Source organism: Dasypus novemcinctus, chromosome 1, assembly GCF_030445035.2.
Source record: "Dasypus novemcinctus isolate mDasNov1 chromosome 1, mDasNov1.1.hap2, whole genome shotgun sequence".
Classification (NCBI taxonomy): Eukaryota; Metazoa; Chordata; class Mammalia; order Cingulata; family Dasypodidae; genus Dasypus; species Dasypus novemcinctus.
Window position 1 is genome coordinate 204840203 of NC_080673.1, and position 17967 is coordinate 204858169.

A 17967-nucleotide genomic window follows, 5' to 3' on the forward strand; every position below is an offset into this window, starting at 1 on the left:
TGATCTTCTCAAAAAACCAGCTCTTGGTCTTGTTTATTTTTTCAAGTGCTTTCTTATTTTCTATTTCATTTAGTTCTGCTCTTATCTTTGTTATTTCCTTCCTTCTTCTTGCTGTTGGGTTACTTTGTTGTTGTTTTTCTAATTCCGTCAAAAGTGCAGTTAGTTCTCCAATTTTTGCTCTTTCTTCTTTTTTGATATATGAATTTATGGCTATAAATTTCCCTCTCAGTACTGCTTTTGCTGCATCCCATAAATTTTGGTATGTTGTGTTATCATTATCATTTGTTTCAAGGTAGTCATTGATTTCTTTTGAGATTTCCTCTTTGACCCACTGTTTTTCTAAGAGTGTGCTGTTTAATTTCCAAATTGTCGTGTGGAGTCTGGGTCTCTGTCCCTTGCAAATTTCCAGCTTCACTCCACTGTGGTCAGAGATATTGTTTTGTATGATTTCGATCTTTCTGAATTCATTAAGCCTTTCTTTGTGGCCTAGCATATGGTCAATCTTGGAGAATGTTCCATGTGCGCTTGAGAAAAATGTATATCCTGCTGTGTTTGGGTGTAATGATCTATATATGTCTATTAGATCCAGCTCTTCTAATATACTGTTCAAATGTTTTGTTTCTTTAGTGATTCTCTTTTGAGATGTTCTGTCCAGAGTTGATAGTGGTGTATTAAAATCCCCCACTATAATTGTAGATGCATCTATTCTTTCACTTAGTTTTTCCAGCGTTTGCCTCACATATTTAGAGGCGCCCTTGTTAGGAGCATAAATATTTATGATTGTTCGATCTTCTTGACAGATTGTCCCTTTCACTAAAATATAGTATCCTTCTTTGTCTCTCACAATTGTTTCGCATTTAAAGTCTATTTTGTCTGATATTAATATAGCTACTCCTGCCTTTTTTTGGTTGTTGTTTGCTTGTATGATTGTTTTCCAGCCATTCACTTTCAACCTCCATGAGTCTCTGGGTCTAAGATGTGTCTCTTGTAGGCAGCATATAGATGGGTCGTATTTCCTTATCCAGTGTCCCAGTCTGAATCTTTTGATAGGTGAGTTTAATCCATTGACATCCAGTGTTATTACGTTTACAGAGTTATTTATGGTAGCCATATTTTGGTTGGATTTGTGCTTGTTATATTTTGTTTGTATTATTTTATTTTCCCCTTCTATTTTTGTCTTTCTTGTTGCTTTTACACTCTCCTCCATCTCTGACTGTCCTGTTTTTTCCTTTCTTCCTGCAGAACTCCCTTTAGAATTTCTTGAAGGGGAGGTTTCTTGTTGATATACTCTTTCAGTTTCTGTTTATCTGTGAATATTTTGAACTCTCCATCATTTTTGAATGCTAGTTTAGCTGGATAGAGTATTCTTGGTTGGAAATTTTTTTCCTTTAGTACCTTGACTATATCATACCACTGCCTTCTTGCCTCCATCGTTTCAGATGAGAAATCTGCACTTAATCTTATGGAGTTTCCCTTGTATGTGATGGTTTTCTTTTCTCTTGCTGCTTTTAGAATTTTTTGTCTTGAGCATTGGATAATTTGACAAGTATATGTCTTGGGGTGGGCCTGTTGGGGTTTATGACCAGTGGAGTGCGCTGTGCTTCTTGGATATGTACATCTGTCTCTTTCAGTAGATTTGGGAAGTTTTCATTCATTATTTCCTGCAACACTCCTTCTGACCCCTTTCCCTTCTCTTCTCCTTCTGGAATGCCTATAATACGTATGTTTGAGCGTTTTGCGTTATCATTCAGGTCCCTAAGTCCTATCTGGATTTTTTCTACCTTTTTATTGACCACTTGTACTATCTGTTTGATTTCCAATGCACTGTCTTCCACATCACTAATTCTCTGCTCTGCCTCTTCTAGTCTGCTGATATTTGCTGCAAGTGTATTTTTGATTTCTTGAATTGTGGTGTTCATTTCCATCATATCTGTTATTTTTTTGCGCATGTCTGCAATTTCCCCTCCAAGTGTTGTCTTCATGCTGTTAACCTCTTTCATTACTTCATCAAATTTGTCGGTGATAAATGTTCTGAGATCTTTCATTGCTTGTGCGAAGTCCTGCCCCCCTTCCTGATTGGATTCAGCCATGTTTTCCTGATTACTGGTTTGGTTTGTAGATTTTTGTTGCTGTCTTGTCAACATTTTTTCTTGACGGGTTTAATCAGTTCCTTAGCTTCTTTGTCTAGTCTTGGAGATTAATTAGCTGTTGTTTTTGCGTAAGTGTTATATCTTCTCTTTGTCACTTTGTTCTTCTTATTCCAATTTCTTATTGCTAGTTAAGCTCACTTTAAAGGAAAGTATTAGTGCTGGGGAAAGGCAATTGTGTAAGGGAGGAAAAAGTGTGAAGTAGTATTGGTGATATATGTTAACAAAGCAACAATATGAGTTCTGGGAGGATGGAGGTTAGATCATGTAAATTGTGTAGAGTTATAGTAGTAGGAAAGTACCTATAATGAGGTAGACGACTGAATATGGGAGGAATGTGGTACGTACTAAGAGGCTATTGTTTTCGTGAGAGAGGGAAAGAGAAAAGAAAGGTAATAGTTTCAGGGACGAATACCAGATGGAAAACTAAACAAAGGTATTAGAAATTAAGAGTTAGACACTTTGTGGATCAAAGAAAGGGAGATGGAATATAGGAGAGATAGAAGATGGTGGAGGATATCAAGTTGTAGGGGAAAGGGGATAGTGTAGATAGGTTAAATCTATTCACAGAGAAATGAGGCAGTGGAGGGTGAGGAAACCCAGCAAATGTGAGGTATTTCCTGTAGGACCTATTGTACTGTTAAGATAAAATAGTATAAGAAGAATAATGGGGACAGGAAAGAGAGGATTAAAAAACAACAACAACAACAACAAAAATAAAATAAAATAAAATTTAAAAAAACAAAAAACAAAAAACCAAAAAACAAAGAACAGAACCCCGCCGCCAGGCTCGGCTGGGCTCGGCTGGGCTCGGCTGGGCTCCGGTCCCCCGCCCTCCGCGGCTCGGCTGGGTTCGGCTGGGCTCGGCTTTCCCGCCTGCCGCCCGCTGTGGCGCAGCGCGGCTCGGCTCTCCCGCCCGGCGCGGCGCGGCTGGGCTCGGCCAAGCTCATCTGGGCTCAGCTCCCTCGCCCGCCGCGGCTCGGCTGGGCTCGGCTGGGCCCGGCTGGGCTCGGCTTCCCTGCCCGCCACCCGCCGCGGCGCAGCGTGACTCGGCTCTCCCGCTTGCCGCCCTCCGCGGCGCGGCTGGGCTCGACTGAGCTCGGCTGGGCTCGGCCCCCTCGCCCTCCGCGGCTCAGCTGGGCTCGGCTGGGCTTGGCTTCCCTGCCCGCCGCCCGCCGCGGCACGGCTAGGCTTGGCTGGGCTCGGCTCCCTTGCCCGCCGCCCGCCGGGGCACAGCACGGCTCGGCTCTCCCGCCCGCCGCCCGCCGCGGCACAGCGCGGCTCGGCTCTCCCACCCGCCGCCCACCGTGGCGTGGCTCAGATCCCCCGCCCGCTGCCCACCGCGGCCCAGCTAGGCTACCCTGGCCGCCGCCCGCCGGGGCTTGGCGCGGTGCGGTCACCCCTCGGGCTGAAGCGTGGTTTGCTGGCCTGGCGGGGGAGCGGCCGCGGTAGGCCAAGCCGCTGCCCCCATAATAGGGTGGCTGGTCGAACTCACCGCCACCCCTGAAGGAAGCTCGGCATGGGCGCAGAGTGCCCTCGGGTCTCCCCTTCTCGGCAGCCATGCTTCCGCAGCCGCCCCTCCTCCCAGATGGCGCCACCCGATGCCTTGTGGGGCGGCACCCTTCTTCTTCCTTCTCCCTGCGCAGGCGCAGGGCAGAAAATTCCAGTCTGCCCTTTTCCCCTCCCCCAACAGCAGCAACAGCCAGGCGTGGGCGGAAAAATCCAGCCCGCCCTTTTCCCCTCCCCCGACAGCAGCAACAGCCAGGTGTGGGCGGAAAAATCCAGCCCGCCCTTTTCCCCTCCCCCGACAGCAGCAACAGCCAGGCGTGGGTGGAAAAATCCAGCCCGCCCTTTTCCCTTCCCCCGACAGCAGCAACAGCCAGGTGTGGGCGGGAAACTCAAGTCTGCCCTCCACCCCAGCAACAGCAGCCACCAATCCCTAAACCCTGCCCCTTCCCCCAGCAACAGCGACAGTCAATCCCTAACCACCACCCCTCCCCCGTCCAGTACCGCCCACTGACCTTTCGCCGGCAACCAATCAGAACAGGGCGTGGCTTCAACCAATCAGCCTTCCCCAGCCCCTATAAAACTGTTGCCTCTCCCTCAGTAAAGTGGACTTGCGTGTTTACCTTGTCTCCGCGGTAGTTCTTCTGCCGTGCGCCCTCCAGTCCTGAGAGCCCCCGACAAGGGCCTGGCCTCCCTTGTCCCCAGTTCGTCGCCTGCTTCTCCGGGCGACCCCTTCGTCGCCTGCTTCTCCGGGCGACCCCTTCGTCGCCGGCTTCTCCGGGCGACCCCTTCGTTGCCGGCTTCGCCGAGCGACCCCGTCAGCCGAACCGCGCAACCCCTTGTGAGACCGATCCCTCGTCTGCTGCCGGACCGACCCCTCGTCCCAAGTGGGACCGACCCTTCGTCCCAAGCGGGACTGACCCCTCGTCCAGAGCTGGACCGACCCCTCGTCCGCAGCCAGACCCCACCTCTACCGACCGAGCAAACCGTCGCAGCGCGGTGCTAGCTGCCTCGGCTCTGCCTACCCAAGGAGGGAATCCTCCACACGTAGCTGGGATCTCCATGTATATTTCACAGATGGATCCTCTCTGTTACCTTCCCTCCAAATCGATGTCCAAACACCTTGGGACCAGGAAAAATCCCGAAACAGCCCGGTCCCAAAGAGTCTCCGATGCCTCCCAGCTGATTCCCTCCAGGAGCTAGTAACCGGGAAGTTCACTCAGCCGCCATCTTGCCTCCTCCGCAGTAAATCTTCATGTTCTTTTTTTGCACTTTTCTACACCGCCCAAACAGTACGTAATAGCAATGCATTTGCTTTCTAGCCCAGAAAGAGTGCAGAAAGTGATTATTTTCTTCCAATTACTCACATTTTGACTGTGCGGGATTTTCAAACATTTTTCAACCTTTTTCAACCTTACCTTGACTTAAACACTGTTTCTACGGGGTCACCTCTGCACTTGACCCCAGCCTGCTCAGGCCCGGGCATTAGGCTCTGGACAGAGCAGTGTGAGCAGGCGCAGCCCTGCCCTAAGGAAGCTTGTGGCTGAGGGTGATGAGCTGAGTGCTATGGGGAGGACAGAGGCGCCAAGCGGCAGGGAGCAGGACTTAAACACCCCCTCTGGCTCAGACTGTACTTTCATTTCACTGTGCTGATTAACAGGTCTCTTCATCCTTTAGGATTGTAATGTGTACCAGCTCCCATAATTTGGGAATGAAGGCATTTCCACCAGGGGGCTATGAAAATGCACGTGGGGCAGTGAGCTCAGTGGTCAGGTGTGGCAAAGCAGTCCTGCATTCAAAACCCCTGGCCTCTTCGACGATGGCAGTCAGATGCTACGTAGGTCCAGCCTCTGTGTTCTGGAGGCAGATAACTGATTTTCTAGGTTTCACGGGTCCAGAGACGGAAAGGAATTTTGCCCTGTGACAGACCAGGGCTGTCCTTGATTTTGATGAGATTTGGTACGCAGAGCTGCTACTGGAATGACTGAAGGCATCTGGGATGGGGTGACTGTGTTTGCGTGTGGGCAGAACCTGTCTTCTGGGGCCACAGGGTGGACTGTATTATGTGGCCCAATTTAGCCACATTCACCTTCATCCACGTCCCTGTGGGGTGACAGCATGTAGACGAGGCCTTTGAAGATGTTATTTTTAGTTAAGGCGTGGCCCAGGACCCAGCGTGGGTTTTAACCCGCTTTGTTGGGGGCCGTATGAAGAGCCAGGAGCAGCGAGGCAGCGAGGAGCCTGCACGAGGAAGGGGAGGACGTCGCCATGTGCCGGGAAGCGGAGTGAAAGCCGGGGAGCGCCCAGTGTGGTGCGGGCCAGCCCGGACGCCGCGGAGCCTGGAGGAGGCCAGGCTGGTCGCCCCAAAGCCGCGAGACGGCACGTTCCCACGGTTTACGCCAAGACCAGGTGGCCGTGATGGTGGGTGCGGCTCGGGCAGACGAAGACAGATGCTGAGGCAACGACCCTGTTTTCCCAGACTCGGCTGCTTGCAGGGACAGCTCCTAAGACCTGCAGAGGGGGAACCGAGGACTACGGCCCCGAGACCGGACAATAAACCAAAGCCCCCGATGACAAGAGGACAAGATGTGACAACACAGGCACGCAGATGGGGCTGGGGCCCCCTGGCTCGTTCACTCATGAAACAGAGGGGGCCTGGTGCCCACCCAGGGAGGGTGACACGGGGCGGGGGGCACACCGTGCAAGAGTGTAACTGAGGCTGGGGTCAGGAGGGGCCCGAAGCCACCTAGAAGGGCCTGATGGGGTGGGGGCACCGTGCGGGCTCTAAGGCTGGGGTCAGGAGGGGCCCGGTGCCCACCCAGGGGGCTGGCGTGGGTGGGGGGCATGGGTAGGGGGGCACCGTGCGGGCTCTAAGGCTGAGGTTAAGGAGGGGCCTGAAGCCACCTAGAAGGGCCTGATGGGGTGGGGGCACCGTGCGGGGCTCTAGGGGAGTCCAGATGGGGCCAGCAGCACCAGTGTCCCAGGACTCGCTGGCCCGCCCCTCTTCTTTTCCGAAAAGCTCTGGGATCGAGGTAAAGTGGCCGCCTCCCCCAGCGGGTGACCGCGGCAGGGGCCGGCCCCTGTCCTGAACCTACACGAGGGGTCGTGAGGGGACCCGTGTGGCCACAGTTGCCCGCTGGCCAGGACGCACACTGCCCTGAGCTGGCAGAGGCCGCAGGGGGCCTGGGGACCCCCGGGCCCTGGCGAGGAGGGACGAGCCCCCCCTGGAGCAGGCGGCCGCAGAGGCAGTTTCAGTTTTGCACCCAGGACCGCCCACCCGACGTGCTGGGGATGGCTGTTTTTCCCTGTTCTCTCCGAAAGCAAGACGAGGACAGCACAACGGACACATCCTTACAACCAGGACGGGGCGTTCGGGCTACGGAAGCCACCGACCCCGGGCACGGGGTCTCTGGCTGGGGTCGCTGCCTGATTTACAGGACTGGCGGCACGCGCAGCTCCCTGCCGGGGCCGGGGGCACGAGGGGGCCTGCACAGCTGCACTCGCCAGGGGCGTCCACACTCGCCAGGGGCATCTACACATGCTAGGAGCCTGCACACACTAGGGGGCCGCACACGCTAGGGGGTCCGCACACACTAGGGCGTCCGCACTCGCTAGGGGCGTCCACACACGCTAGGGGCATCCGCACACACTAGGGGGCTGCACACACTAGGGGTCCGCACATGCTAGGGGCACCCATGAATGCTAGTGGCGCCCGCACACGCTAGGGGGCTGCACACATAGGGGTCTGCACACGCTAGGGGCACCCACGTATGCTAGCGGCGCCCGCACACGCTAGGGGGCTGCACACACTAGGGGTCCGCACACACTAGGGGCACCCACGTATGCTAGCGGCGCCCGCACACGTTAGGGGCATCCGCACATGCTAGGGGGCTGCACACAGTAGGGGTCCGCACACGCTAGGGGCACCCATGTATGCTAGCGGCGCCCGCACACGCTAGGGGCACCCATGTATGCTAGCGGCGCCCGCACACGCTAGGGGGCTGCACACACCAGGGGTCCGCACACGCTAGGGGCACCCATGAATGCTAGTGGCGCCCGCACACGCTAGGGGGCTGCACACATAGGGGTCTGCACACGCTAGGGGCACCCACGTATGCTAGCGGCGCCCGCACACGCTAGGGGGCTGCACACACTAGGGGTCCGCACACACTAGGGGCACCCACGTATGCTAGCGGCGCCCGCACACGTTAGGGGCATCCGCACATGCTAGGGGGCTGCACACAGTAGGGGTCCGCACACGCTAGGGGCACCCATGTATGCTAGCGGCGCCCGCACACGCTAGGGGCACCCATGTATGCTAGCGGCGCCCGCACACGCTAGGGGGCTGCACACACCAGGGGTCCGCACACGCTAGGGGCACCCATGTATGCTAGCGGCGCCCGCACACGCTAGGGGGCTGCACACAGTAGGGGTCCGCACACGCTAGGGGCACCCATGTATGCTAGCGGCGCCCGCACACGCTAGGGGGCTGCACACAGTAGGGGTCCGCACACGCTAGGGGCACCCATGAATGCTAGCGGCGCCCGCACACGCTAGGGGGCTGCACACACCAGGGGTCCGCACACGCTAGGGGCACCCATGTATGCTAGCGGCGTCCGCACACGCTAGGGGGCTGCACACAGTAGGGGTCCGCACACGCTAGGGGCACCCATGTATGCTAGCGGCGCCCGCACACGCTAGGGGCACCCATGTATGCTAGCGGCGCCCGCACACGCTAGGGGGCTGCACACACCAGGGGTCCGCACACGCTAGGGGCACCCATGTATGCTAGCGGCGCCCGCACACGCTAGGGGGCTGCACACAGTAGGGGTCCGCACACGCTAGGGGCACCCATGTATGCTAGCGGCGCCCGCACACGCTAGGGGCACCCATGTATGCTAGCGGCGCCCGCACACGCTAGGGGGCTGCACACACCAGGGGTCCGCACACGCTAGGGGCACCCATGTATGCTAGCGGTGCCCGCACACGCTAGGGGGCTGCACACAGTAGGGGTCCGCACACGCTAGGGGCACCCATGTATGCTAGCGGCGCCCGCACACGCTAGGGGGCTGCACACAGTAGGGGTCCGCACACGCTAGGGGCACCCACGTATGCTAGCGGCACCCGCACACGCTAGGGGGCTGCACACACCAGGGGTCCGCACACGCTAGGGGCACCCATGTATGCTAGTGGCGCCCGCACACGCTAGGGGGCTGCACACAGTAGGGGTCCGCACACGCTAGGGGCACCCATGTATGCTAGTGGCGCCCGCACACGCTAGGGGGCTGCACACAGTAGGGGTCTGCACACACTAGGGGCACCCATGAATGCTAGCGGCGCCCGCACACGCTGGGGGGCCCGCTGAGAGCTTTGGTCAGACCCGAGAGCCTTCCTCGCGTGTCAAGTGGGGCTCGCAGAGCTGCCCGAGGCTCCTGGCACCCTGAGGGGGGCTCCCTGCTCTCCCCCCAGGCGGGGAGGCTGAGAGCCGAGTGACTTCCCAGCCGGGAGGGTCCGCCAAGACCCCTTGCCGCCGGGCCTTGCTGCCGCGCATCCTCTGGACTATTGTGAGGACTTGAAGAGCAGCCCTCGCTCCTCCCCCACCTCACCGGGCTGCGCGGGAGGCTGGGCGCCCGCGTGCTGGGCCCCGTGACGGGGGCACCCGAGGGGCTGGGGGGACGCACTCCACTGCTGGTGACCAAGGCCCCTCCGCCCTCTGGACGATGGCCAAGGAAAAACCGAAGCGAGGGCCTACGGTGAAGCCCGCACGAAGCCAAACCACCCACCGTGGCGCTGCCCACTGAGCAGGCTGGCCGGGCGGGGGTCCCGCGGCGACTCCACGGCCGCGCTCACTGGGCTCCGGGTCAGCGAGCCCGGGAGGGTCGAGGGTCAGTTTAAGTGCAGAGCCACCCACTGGGAAAGCGGAGGGCAGGGCGGGGCAAGGAGCTGGGCAGTTCACCTACTTAGGGGCAAATGCCTGAGCTCATCACGTAGGACATTATTCCACACGCGTTCTAGAAACCTGCACAAAATCATAAAAAAAAGGGAAAAACCAGAAAAGAAACCTGAACACGAGAAAATGATAAAACGGATATTTTTTTCTTAAAAGTCTTGCAATTCGTAATAGCAGTGGTCTGCAGCACCAATTAGTAAGATTATAAGCGAATTTAATTGCATGATAAAGTCAACCTCGAGTTAATAAAGGCTCAGACTGCCACCAGCGAGTCGTTAGGGAAGCAGGGCTTTGTAAAAATAGACCTCGGATGAATCAGAGAGCAAGTGGCTGGAAAACCGCTACACCAGAGCAGTCTCCTTTATATTGTGGATATGTCCAGCAGAAGCCTCGATTGTGTAAGTTTTCTCTTCGCACCGCAAATCACGCTGACCCCACATTCACCTGGTGGGCAAGCCCCCCAGCCCAGTGGACTTGTGGGGGGGGGGGGGCGCGATCCCACCAGGGAGTGGGGGTCGACACCCAGTTTAAGTGCAGAGCTGATCACTCCGAAAGCAGTGGGACGTTCCAGCGTCTTCTGGAACTTCTAGCATTGACGCGGACACTTCGGTCAGAAACCCCGCGAGGCGCGTGCCGGGGGCGCCGCTCACAGCTTTGGTTTCAGTCTCCCAATGTCGGGCTTGTCGGTGAATTCCTGCCACCATGGGGCTCTCTCCAGCACCTGGGGGCCCTGGAGGATGGCAGTCCAGAAGTTCTTGTGGAGCTACAAAATAAGTGAAAAAGCCCGTTCTCAGACGGCTGAGGGTGCCAAGACAACCGGCTCACGAGGTTTTGTTCCAAACACAGGAATTTATCTCCTGTCACTTAGAAAAATCGCAAGGTAATTTAATTCATGTAGACCTTTTTTTTTTTTTGTAAAATACAATGAGGAAAACAGTTACGAAGTACTGTAAAATATGATGGAAAGTTTCTCGCTCATCCCTTTCTTTGGAAATTACTGTAGCAGGCAGATATTCTGTTTCTTTCTTAAAGTGCAGGCACCACAGGACTCTGGCAAGCCTACCTTCTGGCTTGCTCTGGAATGTTCTTTTGTGCCTCTGTGTCTGCCGGCAGGCACGGTTGGGGGGCAGCCGAGTGGCACACGAAGTGGGAGGGGCTGGTCACGTGCCAGGCACGCGCTGCCCCCTCCCAGCCCTGGCCAGCGGGCAGCCTCTTCCAGGACGCTGTGTTCAGCCTAAGGCCCCGCGCTGGGACAGGGGGAGGGCGGCGAGGGCCCGGCATAGCTGAGCCTTCCTCCAGCCACCGAAAGCGTGAAGGCAACACCCGGGCGGAGGGACCAGGGCAGAGGGCCACATGCCACCGAAAGGACCGCAAGGCTGTGTGCACCTGGCCGGGGCCGTGGCCACTGCCCCTGCACCTGTTAAATGCACTGACCAACTCCTGCAACACTGCGCGGCTCCAAAGAGACGGCTCCAGGCCCTTCCTCCGCAGGCCGTAAATCGCGCCTACATCCCCTGGCTGGAGCTTTGGCTTCGGTTAACGCTTGTCTCAAATGCTCCATTTCAAATGAACCGTGTGCCTGGTAGCGCCTGCTGAAACCATCACGCCCTCGACACCTGGAGAGGCGCGCATCTGTGGCCGGTTCTGCCAGGGGTGCCTTGGCCGGCGCCAGCTGGGGCGGTGGGAGCCTGAGCTGGAATGCAGCCCCCTGCCCAGCCTGATGCCGTGTCCCCCCGCCTGCCACCTGGCTCGGGCTGTCTGCTGAGCGGGCGGCTTCTGCCCACGTGGCAGCGCTCTGGCCCCAGGCCCCAGGCCCCTGCCCGGGCCGACGTTTCCAGAGCGCCCAGGGCCCTGCGCTAGACAGGCCTCCCACCCCCTGGGGCAGCTGTGGTCGTGCTGCCTCACCCTCACGTGCCCTGCCCGCCACCTGCCCGGCCCCACTGTGGGCGAGGCAAGCCCCTCCAGGGAGCTTGTGCCCTCTGGGCTCCCCGACAGCCCCGACCGCCCCAGGTGACCACGCGGGCTCCCCTGACTTCCCTCCAAACCTCAGGGCAAGGGCTCAAGCCAGAGCCTGGCTCTGCCGCTGACCGCTGGGCAGCCACAGGCTGCTTTCAGGCTCCTCTAGATCTCAGGGCTCCCATTAGCCAAGTGAATTAGGAGGGTCTACACCGCCTGGTGCTCAGCAGAGCAGGCATGAGGATCTGCACGGTGTGGGGCTCGGGCGAGGTGGGAGAGTCTACACTGCTCGGGGCAACTGAGAGCTGTTGTGACGTCCACACGGTGTGGGAAATGGGAGAGCAGCGTGAGGGTCTACACTGTGTGAAGCTCAGATGAGCAGCTGGGAGGGTCTCTACCACCTGGGTTGCTGGAGAGCAGGCATGAGGGTCTCTACTGCCTGGGGCATGGGAGAGTACGTATGAGGGTCTACACGGCCAGGGACGAGGGAAAGCAGGTGTGCAGCCTATACTATGGGGGTCAAAGAAGAGCAGGCATGTAGGTCTACACTGCATGGGGCATGGAAAAGTGGGCACGAGGACCTACACTGTGCAGGTATCAGAAGAGCAGGTGTGCAGTCTACACAGCATGGGGTGCGAAGGTCTACACTGCCTGGGGTGAGGGAGAGCAGGTGTGTGGTCTATACCATAGAGGGACAGAGAAGAGCGAGCATGCAGGTCTATATTGCATGGGGTGTCGGAGAATGGGCACGAGGACCTACACCGTGCAGGGATCAGGAGAGCAGGTGTGTGGTCTACACAGCATTGGGGCGTGAGAGTCCACACTGCATGGGGCTTGGAGAGAGGAGTGTGTGGTCTACACCGCGTGGGCTCATGGGGAAGGCCGGACACCGTGCACGCAGCTCAAGGACAGCCTGGCTCCCTGGATGTGGCTTCCTCACCTTGCGGATTCGACGGGACCCCAGGAGGACTGGGGTGCCCGCCTCTCGTCCAGACCACCCGCCCCTGGCCCAGCCCCTGCCTCACAGTGCACCTCCCCGACCCTACAGAGGTGGGGGTGCCAGCCCCTCCTTAGACAAGCCCGTTGTGGCCTTCTAAAGGCAGGGTCTCCCCTGAGAGCAGAGCCCGAGGTGGCCCTGGCGTGCAGGGGCCAGCAGGTGTGACCTCGGCGCTGAAATGCCACACCCCGCCAGTAAAGCAGGCTCCTCCGGGCACGCTGCGAGGCTGCAGGGAGACACCGTGCAGGGCCAGCAAACGGTCAGGGCAGAGGGGGTGAACAGCAGGACAGGTGGTGGTGAGGGCCTGGGCAGCAGGTGCAAAGGCCCTGCGGCGCGGAGGAGCCGGCCTATCGGGAGAGCAGCATGGAGGCTGCGAGGCAGGCCGGGCAGGCGCAGGTCAGGGGCGAGCGCTGGCCGGCCCGGGAGGTGTCGGGGCTTGATTTCAAGTTGGGGGACGGTGGCTCACACAGAAGCAGCCCGGGCCGGCCTTGCTGCGTCAGAAGTCATTCTGGAGCCCAGGGAGCAAGAATGGCGATTGGGGAGCTCTGGGGAGCTGCCAGGAGGGGCAGGGGCAAGAGGAGGGGGCCGTGGGTGGGCCCAGAGGGACCGAGGCTGGGTGAAGCAAAGAGGGGAGCAAGGCAGGACACTGTCCCTTGAACCTAGGACATGGGGCGGTGGCGACGGCCTTGACCCATCGGGACAGGGAGGGTCAGGGAAGGGGCGGCGGGGACCCCAGGCTCTGACGCCTGCATTGGCCTCAGCCACACCTGCCCCGCACGAGCCCACCCGCGCGTCCTGGGGGATGGGGGCCCTCACCTCGCCGTCGGCTCTGCCAATCGCGGAGTCCAGGATGAAGTCTGGGGGGGCGAGCACGTCCACCAGGGCCACCGCATCGTCTTTCAGCTGTTTGAAAACAAAGCCCGGGCTCTTGGCAACGCGCAGACATCTCCATGGCGACCGGCGAGTGAGAGCACGTTTGTTGCTGCGACCCCCTAGCAACCGGTGGCCGGGGCGGCGCCCGCGGCCTTAGTCATGCCTTCCCCTCTGCTGGCCCGGGCTGCGGACCCCTGGGCCGCGCTGACCTCTTCACCACGCTGCCTCTCACTCGGGACGCGGCCGGCGTGCCAGCCAGGCAGGGGCTGCCCGTCAAAGCGACGGCTGCGCAGCTCGTCCATCAGCGGCCGGCTTCAGAAGCCCATCCCTAACCCCTGGCGTCATCTGGGTAAATTTTTGTTTTGAGGTCGGAAAATAGGTCCAGAAGCAGCGTCACGGGCAAGGCATTTAGGAGCACCTGCTAGAGGAATAACGAGAGCAAGGCTCTGCACTCCGCAGTAACTCTACGCCTCTCCCGTTCCCCGGTACAAACCATTCTTCAAGATGACAAACGGAATTTAGATGAGGAGGCTCCCGAGAATTGTCTTGAAATGCAGAAAGAAAAAATTTCTTAAAGGCGCATTCTCAATGTCCTGGCTGCCCTGACGACAACAACGGAAGTGGGAGCAGCTCTAAAGGCAGGCTAGGTGCCCGTGGGCTGCAGGACAGCAAGCCAGGGGGAAGGCAGCCAGCGAGCACCTGCTCCACGGGCCCGTGCCGGCGGCCACAGGTACAGGGCACGGGCGCCGCCGTGTTGGCTGGAGCCGGGAGGAGGGCAAGAGCTCCGAGTCTCCTTGGCTAGAGTGGGGGCAGCAAGGTTTCTGGGAAGGGCCAGAGCGGGAGGTGGCCGTCCTGCGGCCACGTGCATCCTCGCGGCCCCTGGGCTCTGCGGTAGTGGAGGAGGGCAGCCACAAATGACACACCGGGCGGCTTCTTCGCCGACCCCTGGTCTGGAGGTCCCGGATCTACCAGGAGGCAGACTGAAAGACAGGCGTGGAATGTGCTAGAACGCTGGCTGGCACACGGAACAGCATGGAACTACCACCTGCTCCAGCCGCAGGCCTCCGACGCCACAGTGCAGGGGGCGCTACCTGAGGGGGTATTTGAGAGCAAGGGGGGAAACTGCCGATTTTACAAGATATGTGGAGGCGCCGTGGCGCTGGGGAATGGGTAGAGGCTGGGAGAACGGGGAGGCGCCTGACAGAGAGGCCTAGATTGAAGAGGCCTCTTCAGAGGAAGAAGTCTGGACCTGAAAGCGCCTCCCATGAGGCCGCAGGAGGAAAAGAAGAACGTGTTCTTGGAAACCAGAGGAAAGATGATCCTGGTTACGACGCGGCAGAGGCCTCGGGGAAAGAGTGTCCTGATGTTGGCTGAAATTGGACCCTGTAGGTGATGAGCTTGGATATTCAGCCAAGGACACTTCCAACCAAGTGTGGGCGGCGCACCTGGCCCCTCCTTGCAGCTTTTAGTGAAACGAGAGCTAAGGGATACGCTAAGAGCCGAATCTCAAGCACAAAGAAAGCAGGAACTGATGATGATGATCTGAAAACTGCCGGCCAGACGGCATGCTCCGAGACAAGGGCCAGGAGCGGCTCCACCAGGGACTCCCCGAGCTTCCGGGAGGTGGGTGCCAAGAGAATGGGGCTCCCTGCGGAGCTTTAACGGAACGTGGAGCCGGCGAGCCGTGTCCGTGGAAGGCAGGTTGGAAAAGCAGTCAAGCAGGAAGGCCCTGTGGACGGCTCTCTTGCCTGAGGGTTTGGACTCGCTTGAGCTGCACGCAACGTTGACCCCACTTTTGCAGTATCTCTAAGAGCAGAAGCAGTGCCAGCCTGGACTGAACAGGACAGAGAGAGGACGGGTTGAAAGAACGACGTCAGGAGCAGACCCACGGGGGCTGAGGTCTGCACTGAAGGCACCACCCATGACCCTGTCGGAAAGGGCTGTTCCACCACCGCACTTGGAGGGGCAGGCCGTGCGCCCCGATGTTCAGGGAGCAAGGAGAACCTGGCCACCGCGCAAGCCCTCGGAAGGGGCGGGGCTCTGCGCCATCAGAGGACAAGACATCGTGCCACGGGGGACTCTGGAGCTACCGGGGTCTGCCCTGCTCGATTCCAGGCTTGGGTAGGACCTGGGACCCGTTTTCCAGCTTCTCCCTGCTGGGTTGGAGTGCCTAACCTATGCCTGCCCCACCCTTGTATACGGAAACGATCACCCAGGATCCACAGGCCCCACAGCGGGAGCGGGAGCGGACGTGCGCCCCAGGTCGCCATCTGTTTGATGAGCCTTTGTACTTAGCACTGTTATGAAACGACCTGGGGCCTTAGGGACGTTGTGATGGATGAACGTATTTTGCATATGGGAAGAACACAATTTTGTGGGGTTCAGAGGGATGGCTATGTAGGAGGATTATGTGCCCCCGAGAAAATCGTGCCCCTGTGGGGGTGAACCCCTTGTAAAGAGGCCCTTTCGAAGACACCGTTTGCAGTGAAGCTGTTGCCAACAGAACCAGGTTGCTTTTAATCCAGACTACTAGAGGGAATTCTTTATAAAAAGGATGAAATTCAAACACACAAGAGAAAGCCATGACCAGTTAGAAGCTAGCATCAAAGCGACCTGGTCAAGAAGGAAGACAGGCCACGTGTACGAGCGCATGCAGGAAAATCCAAGGACCAAGGGTCACTGGCCATCGGCCTGGAATGCCACGGACTCAGGGATAAAGTGCTGCCTGGCCAACGGCTCGAAACCGAGAGCCAGTGACCTCGCGGCTAAGCCGACCCACTGCACGGCATTCGCTTTGGCAGCTGGGAAGCGGAGACGCTCAGCCGCAGGAGCCACGCCTCTGATGCGCCACGTTTCAATGGCCAACGGCTACACGGGGCTCGGCCGCAAGCTGGACAGTGCAGACACACACTGGGCAGTGCGAACACAGACCGTCGTCTCTGTAGAAAGTTCTGCTGAAGAGAGCACTGCTAGGACATAGAGGAGAAGATTGGGACAACTGGACTTTTCTTGGTAATACAGGCCAAAGGACAGCATTAGCCAGTAAAATGTCACGAACTGAATTTAAGTTGGAAGCTGATTACCGTGTAAGAAGAAGGACTGCTGTGCTGTAAAACGTGGAGGGGGAGCTGAACGTGCACAGGTGCTAGGACATGCCCTAACAGCCAGCATTCTGCTGCAATTTTTGACATAAATGCATTTTCCTGCATTCCTGCTTCTGCTACGGGCTGAACGCACACGTGTGCTGAGCGAAGTGTACATCGCTCCACAGGGGACGGCAGCTTACCTGTGAACACAGGTCCAAGATTGCGCTGTCTACCATTTTACCTGCTTGCTCACCGGAAAAGTATCCACCTGGAAGGAGATTGTGAAGGCCTGGTGACACTGGGCACTGGTACCCCAAGTCCAAACCCCACAGACAGCAACACATCCAGGAAACGGGAGGCCGGGCTGCCACCTCGAAGGACCACGGCTGGCGCTGGGCAGGCTCTGAGGGGCCGTTTCCCACTTGGTTGTCAGAGCAGGTCCCGGGCACGTTCCAGGCCAGTGTAGGGAGGCAGAGGCAGGGACAGGGGCGGCCTCCAGGGGGGCAGGGAGGAAGGAAAGGCTCTGTGTCCCAAGCTCTGAGGGTTTCAGGAGGCCGGAGGTGCCTGGGGCTCACACCTGCAGGGGCTCTCACCTGCAGAGGCTCTCACCTGCAGAGGCTCACACCTGCAGGGACTCTCACCTGCAGAGGCTCACACCTGCATGGGTTTAACCTGCAGGGGCTCTCACTTGCAGGGGCTCTCACCCTCAGAGGCTGACACCTGTAGGGGCTCTCACCTGCATGGGTTTAGCCAGCAGGGGCTCACACCTGCAGGGGCTCTCACCTGCATAGGTTTAGCCTGCAGGGGCTCACACCCGCAGAGGCTCACACCTGCAGGGGCTCATACCTGCAGGAGCTCTCGCCTGCAGAGGCTCTCACCTGCAGTAGCTATAACCTGCAGGGGTTCACAACTGTAGGGGATTACACCTGCAGAGACTCTCACCTGCAGAGGCTCACACCTGCAGGGGTTCTCACCCGCAGAGGCTCACACCCACAGGGGCTCTCATGTGCAGGGGCTCTCACCTGCAGGGGCTCACACGTGCAGGAGCTCTCACCCGCAGGGGTTCTCACCTGCAGGGGCTCACACCTGCAGGGGCTCAGGGAAGCCATGAGGGGGCTTCTGGAGGAAGACACAGAGCGGGGATTCTAGGCAGAGCAGATGGGAGGCCTAAGAGGTCCTTAAGTGGTGATGATTAAAAAAAAAGTTGAGCAGCCCCTGCCCCACCCCACCCATCAGCCAGGAACCAGCCGGACATTCCACCCCAGGAAGCCTTCCCAGGCCCCGTGTGGGCACCGTGGGGTGCCACCAGCACCCGGGCTCCATCTCTCCATGCCCCATAGGGGGCTTCAGCTCTCGTGGGTCGGCCTTCCGGAAGAAGGCTCTGAGCTGAACTGGAAACTGAATTGAAAGGGATCGTAAAAAAAAAAAACCCGAATGAAAGAGAAAATTGTA

At 58.3% G+C, this 17967-nt stretch overlaps 1 protein-coding gene across 2 annotated transcripts in view; it reads right to left on the minus strand.

The window, feature by feature from the left end:
* Positions 1-9727: 9727 nt before the first annotated feature.
* Positions 9728-17967, minus strand: part of ACOX3 (acyl-CoA oxidase 3, pristanoyl) — a 92303-nt gene continuing 84063 nt past the window's right edge. For both annotated transcript variants that reach the window (XM_058301308.2, XM_058301306.2), the window contains 3 exons: positions 16716-16783; positions 13373-13459; positions 9728-10366 (listed from right to left, as the gene is read on the minus strand). In XM_058301308.2, the coding sequence (XP_058157291.1) occupies positions 10250-10366; positions 13373-13459; positions 16716-16783 (272 nt within the window). In that variant the 3' untranslated portion in view covers positions 9728-10249. The remainder of the gene's footprint in view (positions 10367-13372; positions 13460-16715; positions 16784-17967) is intronic.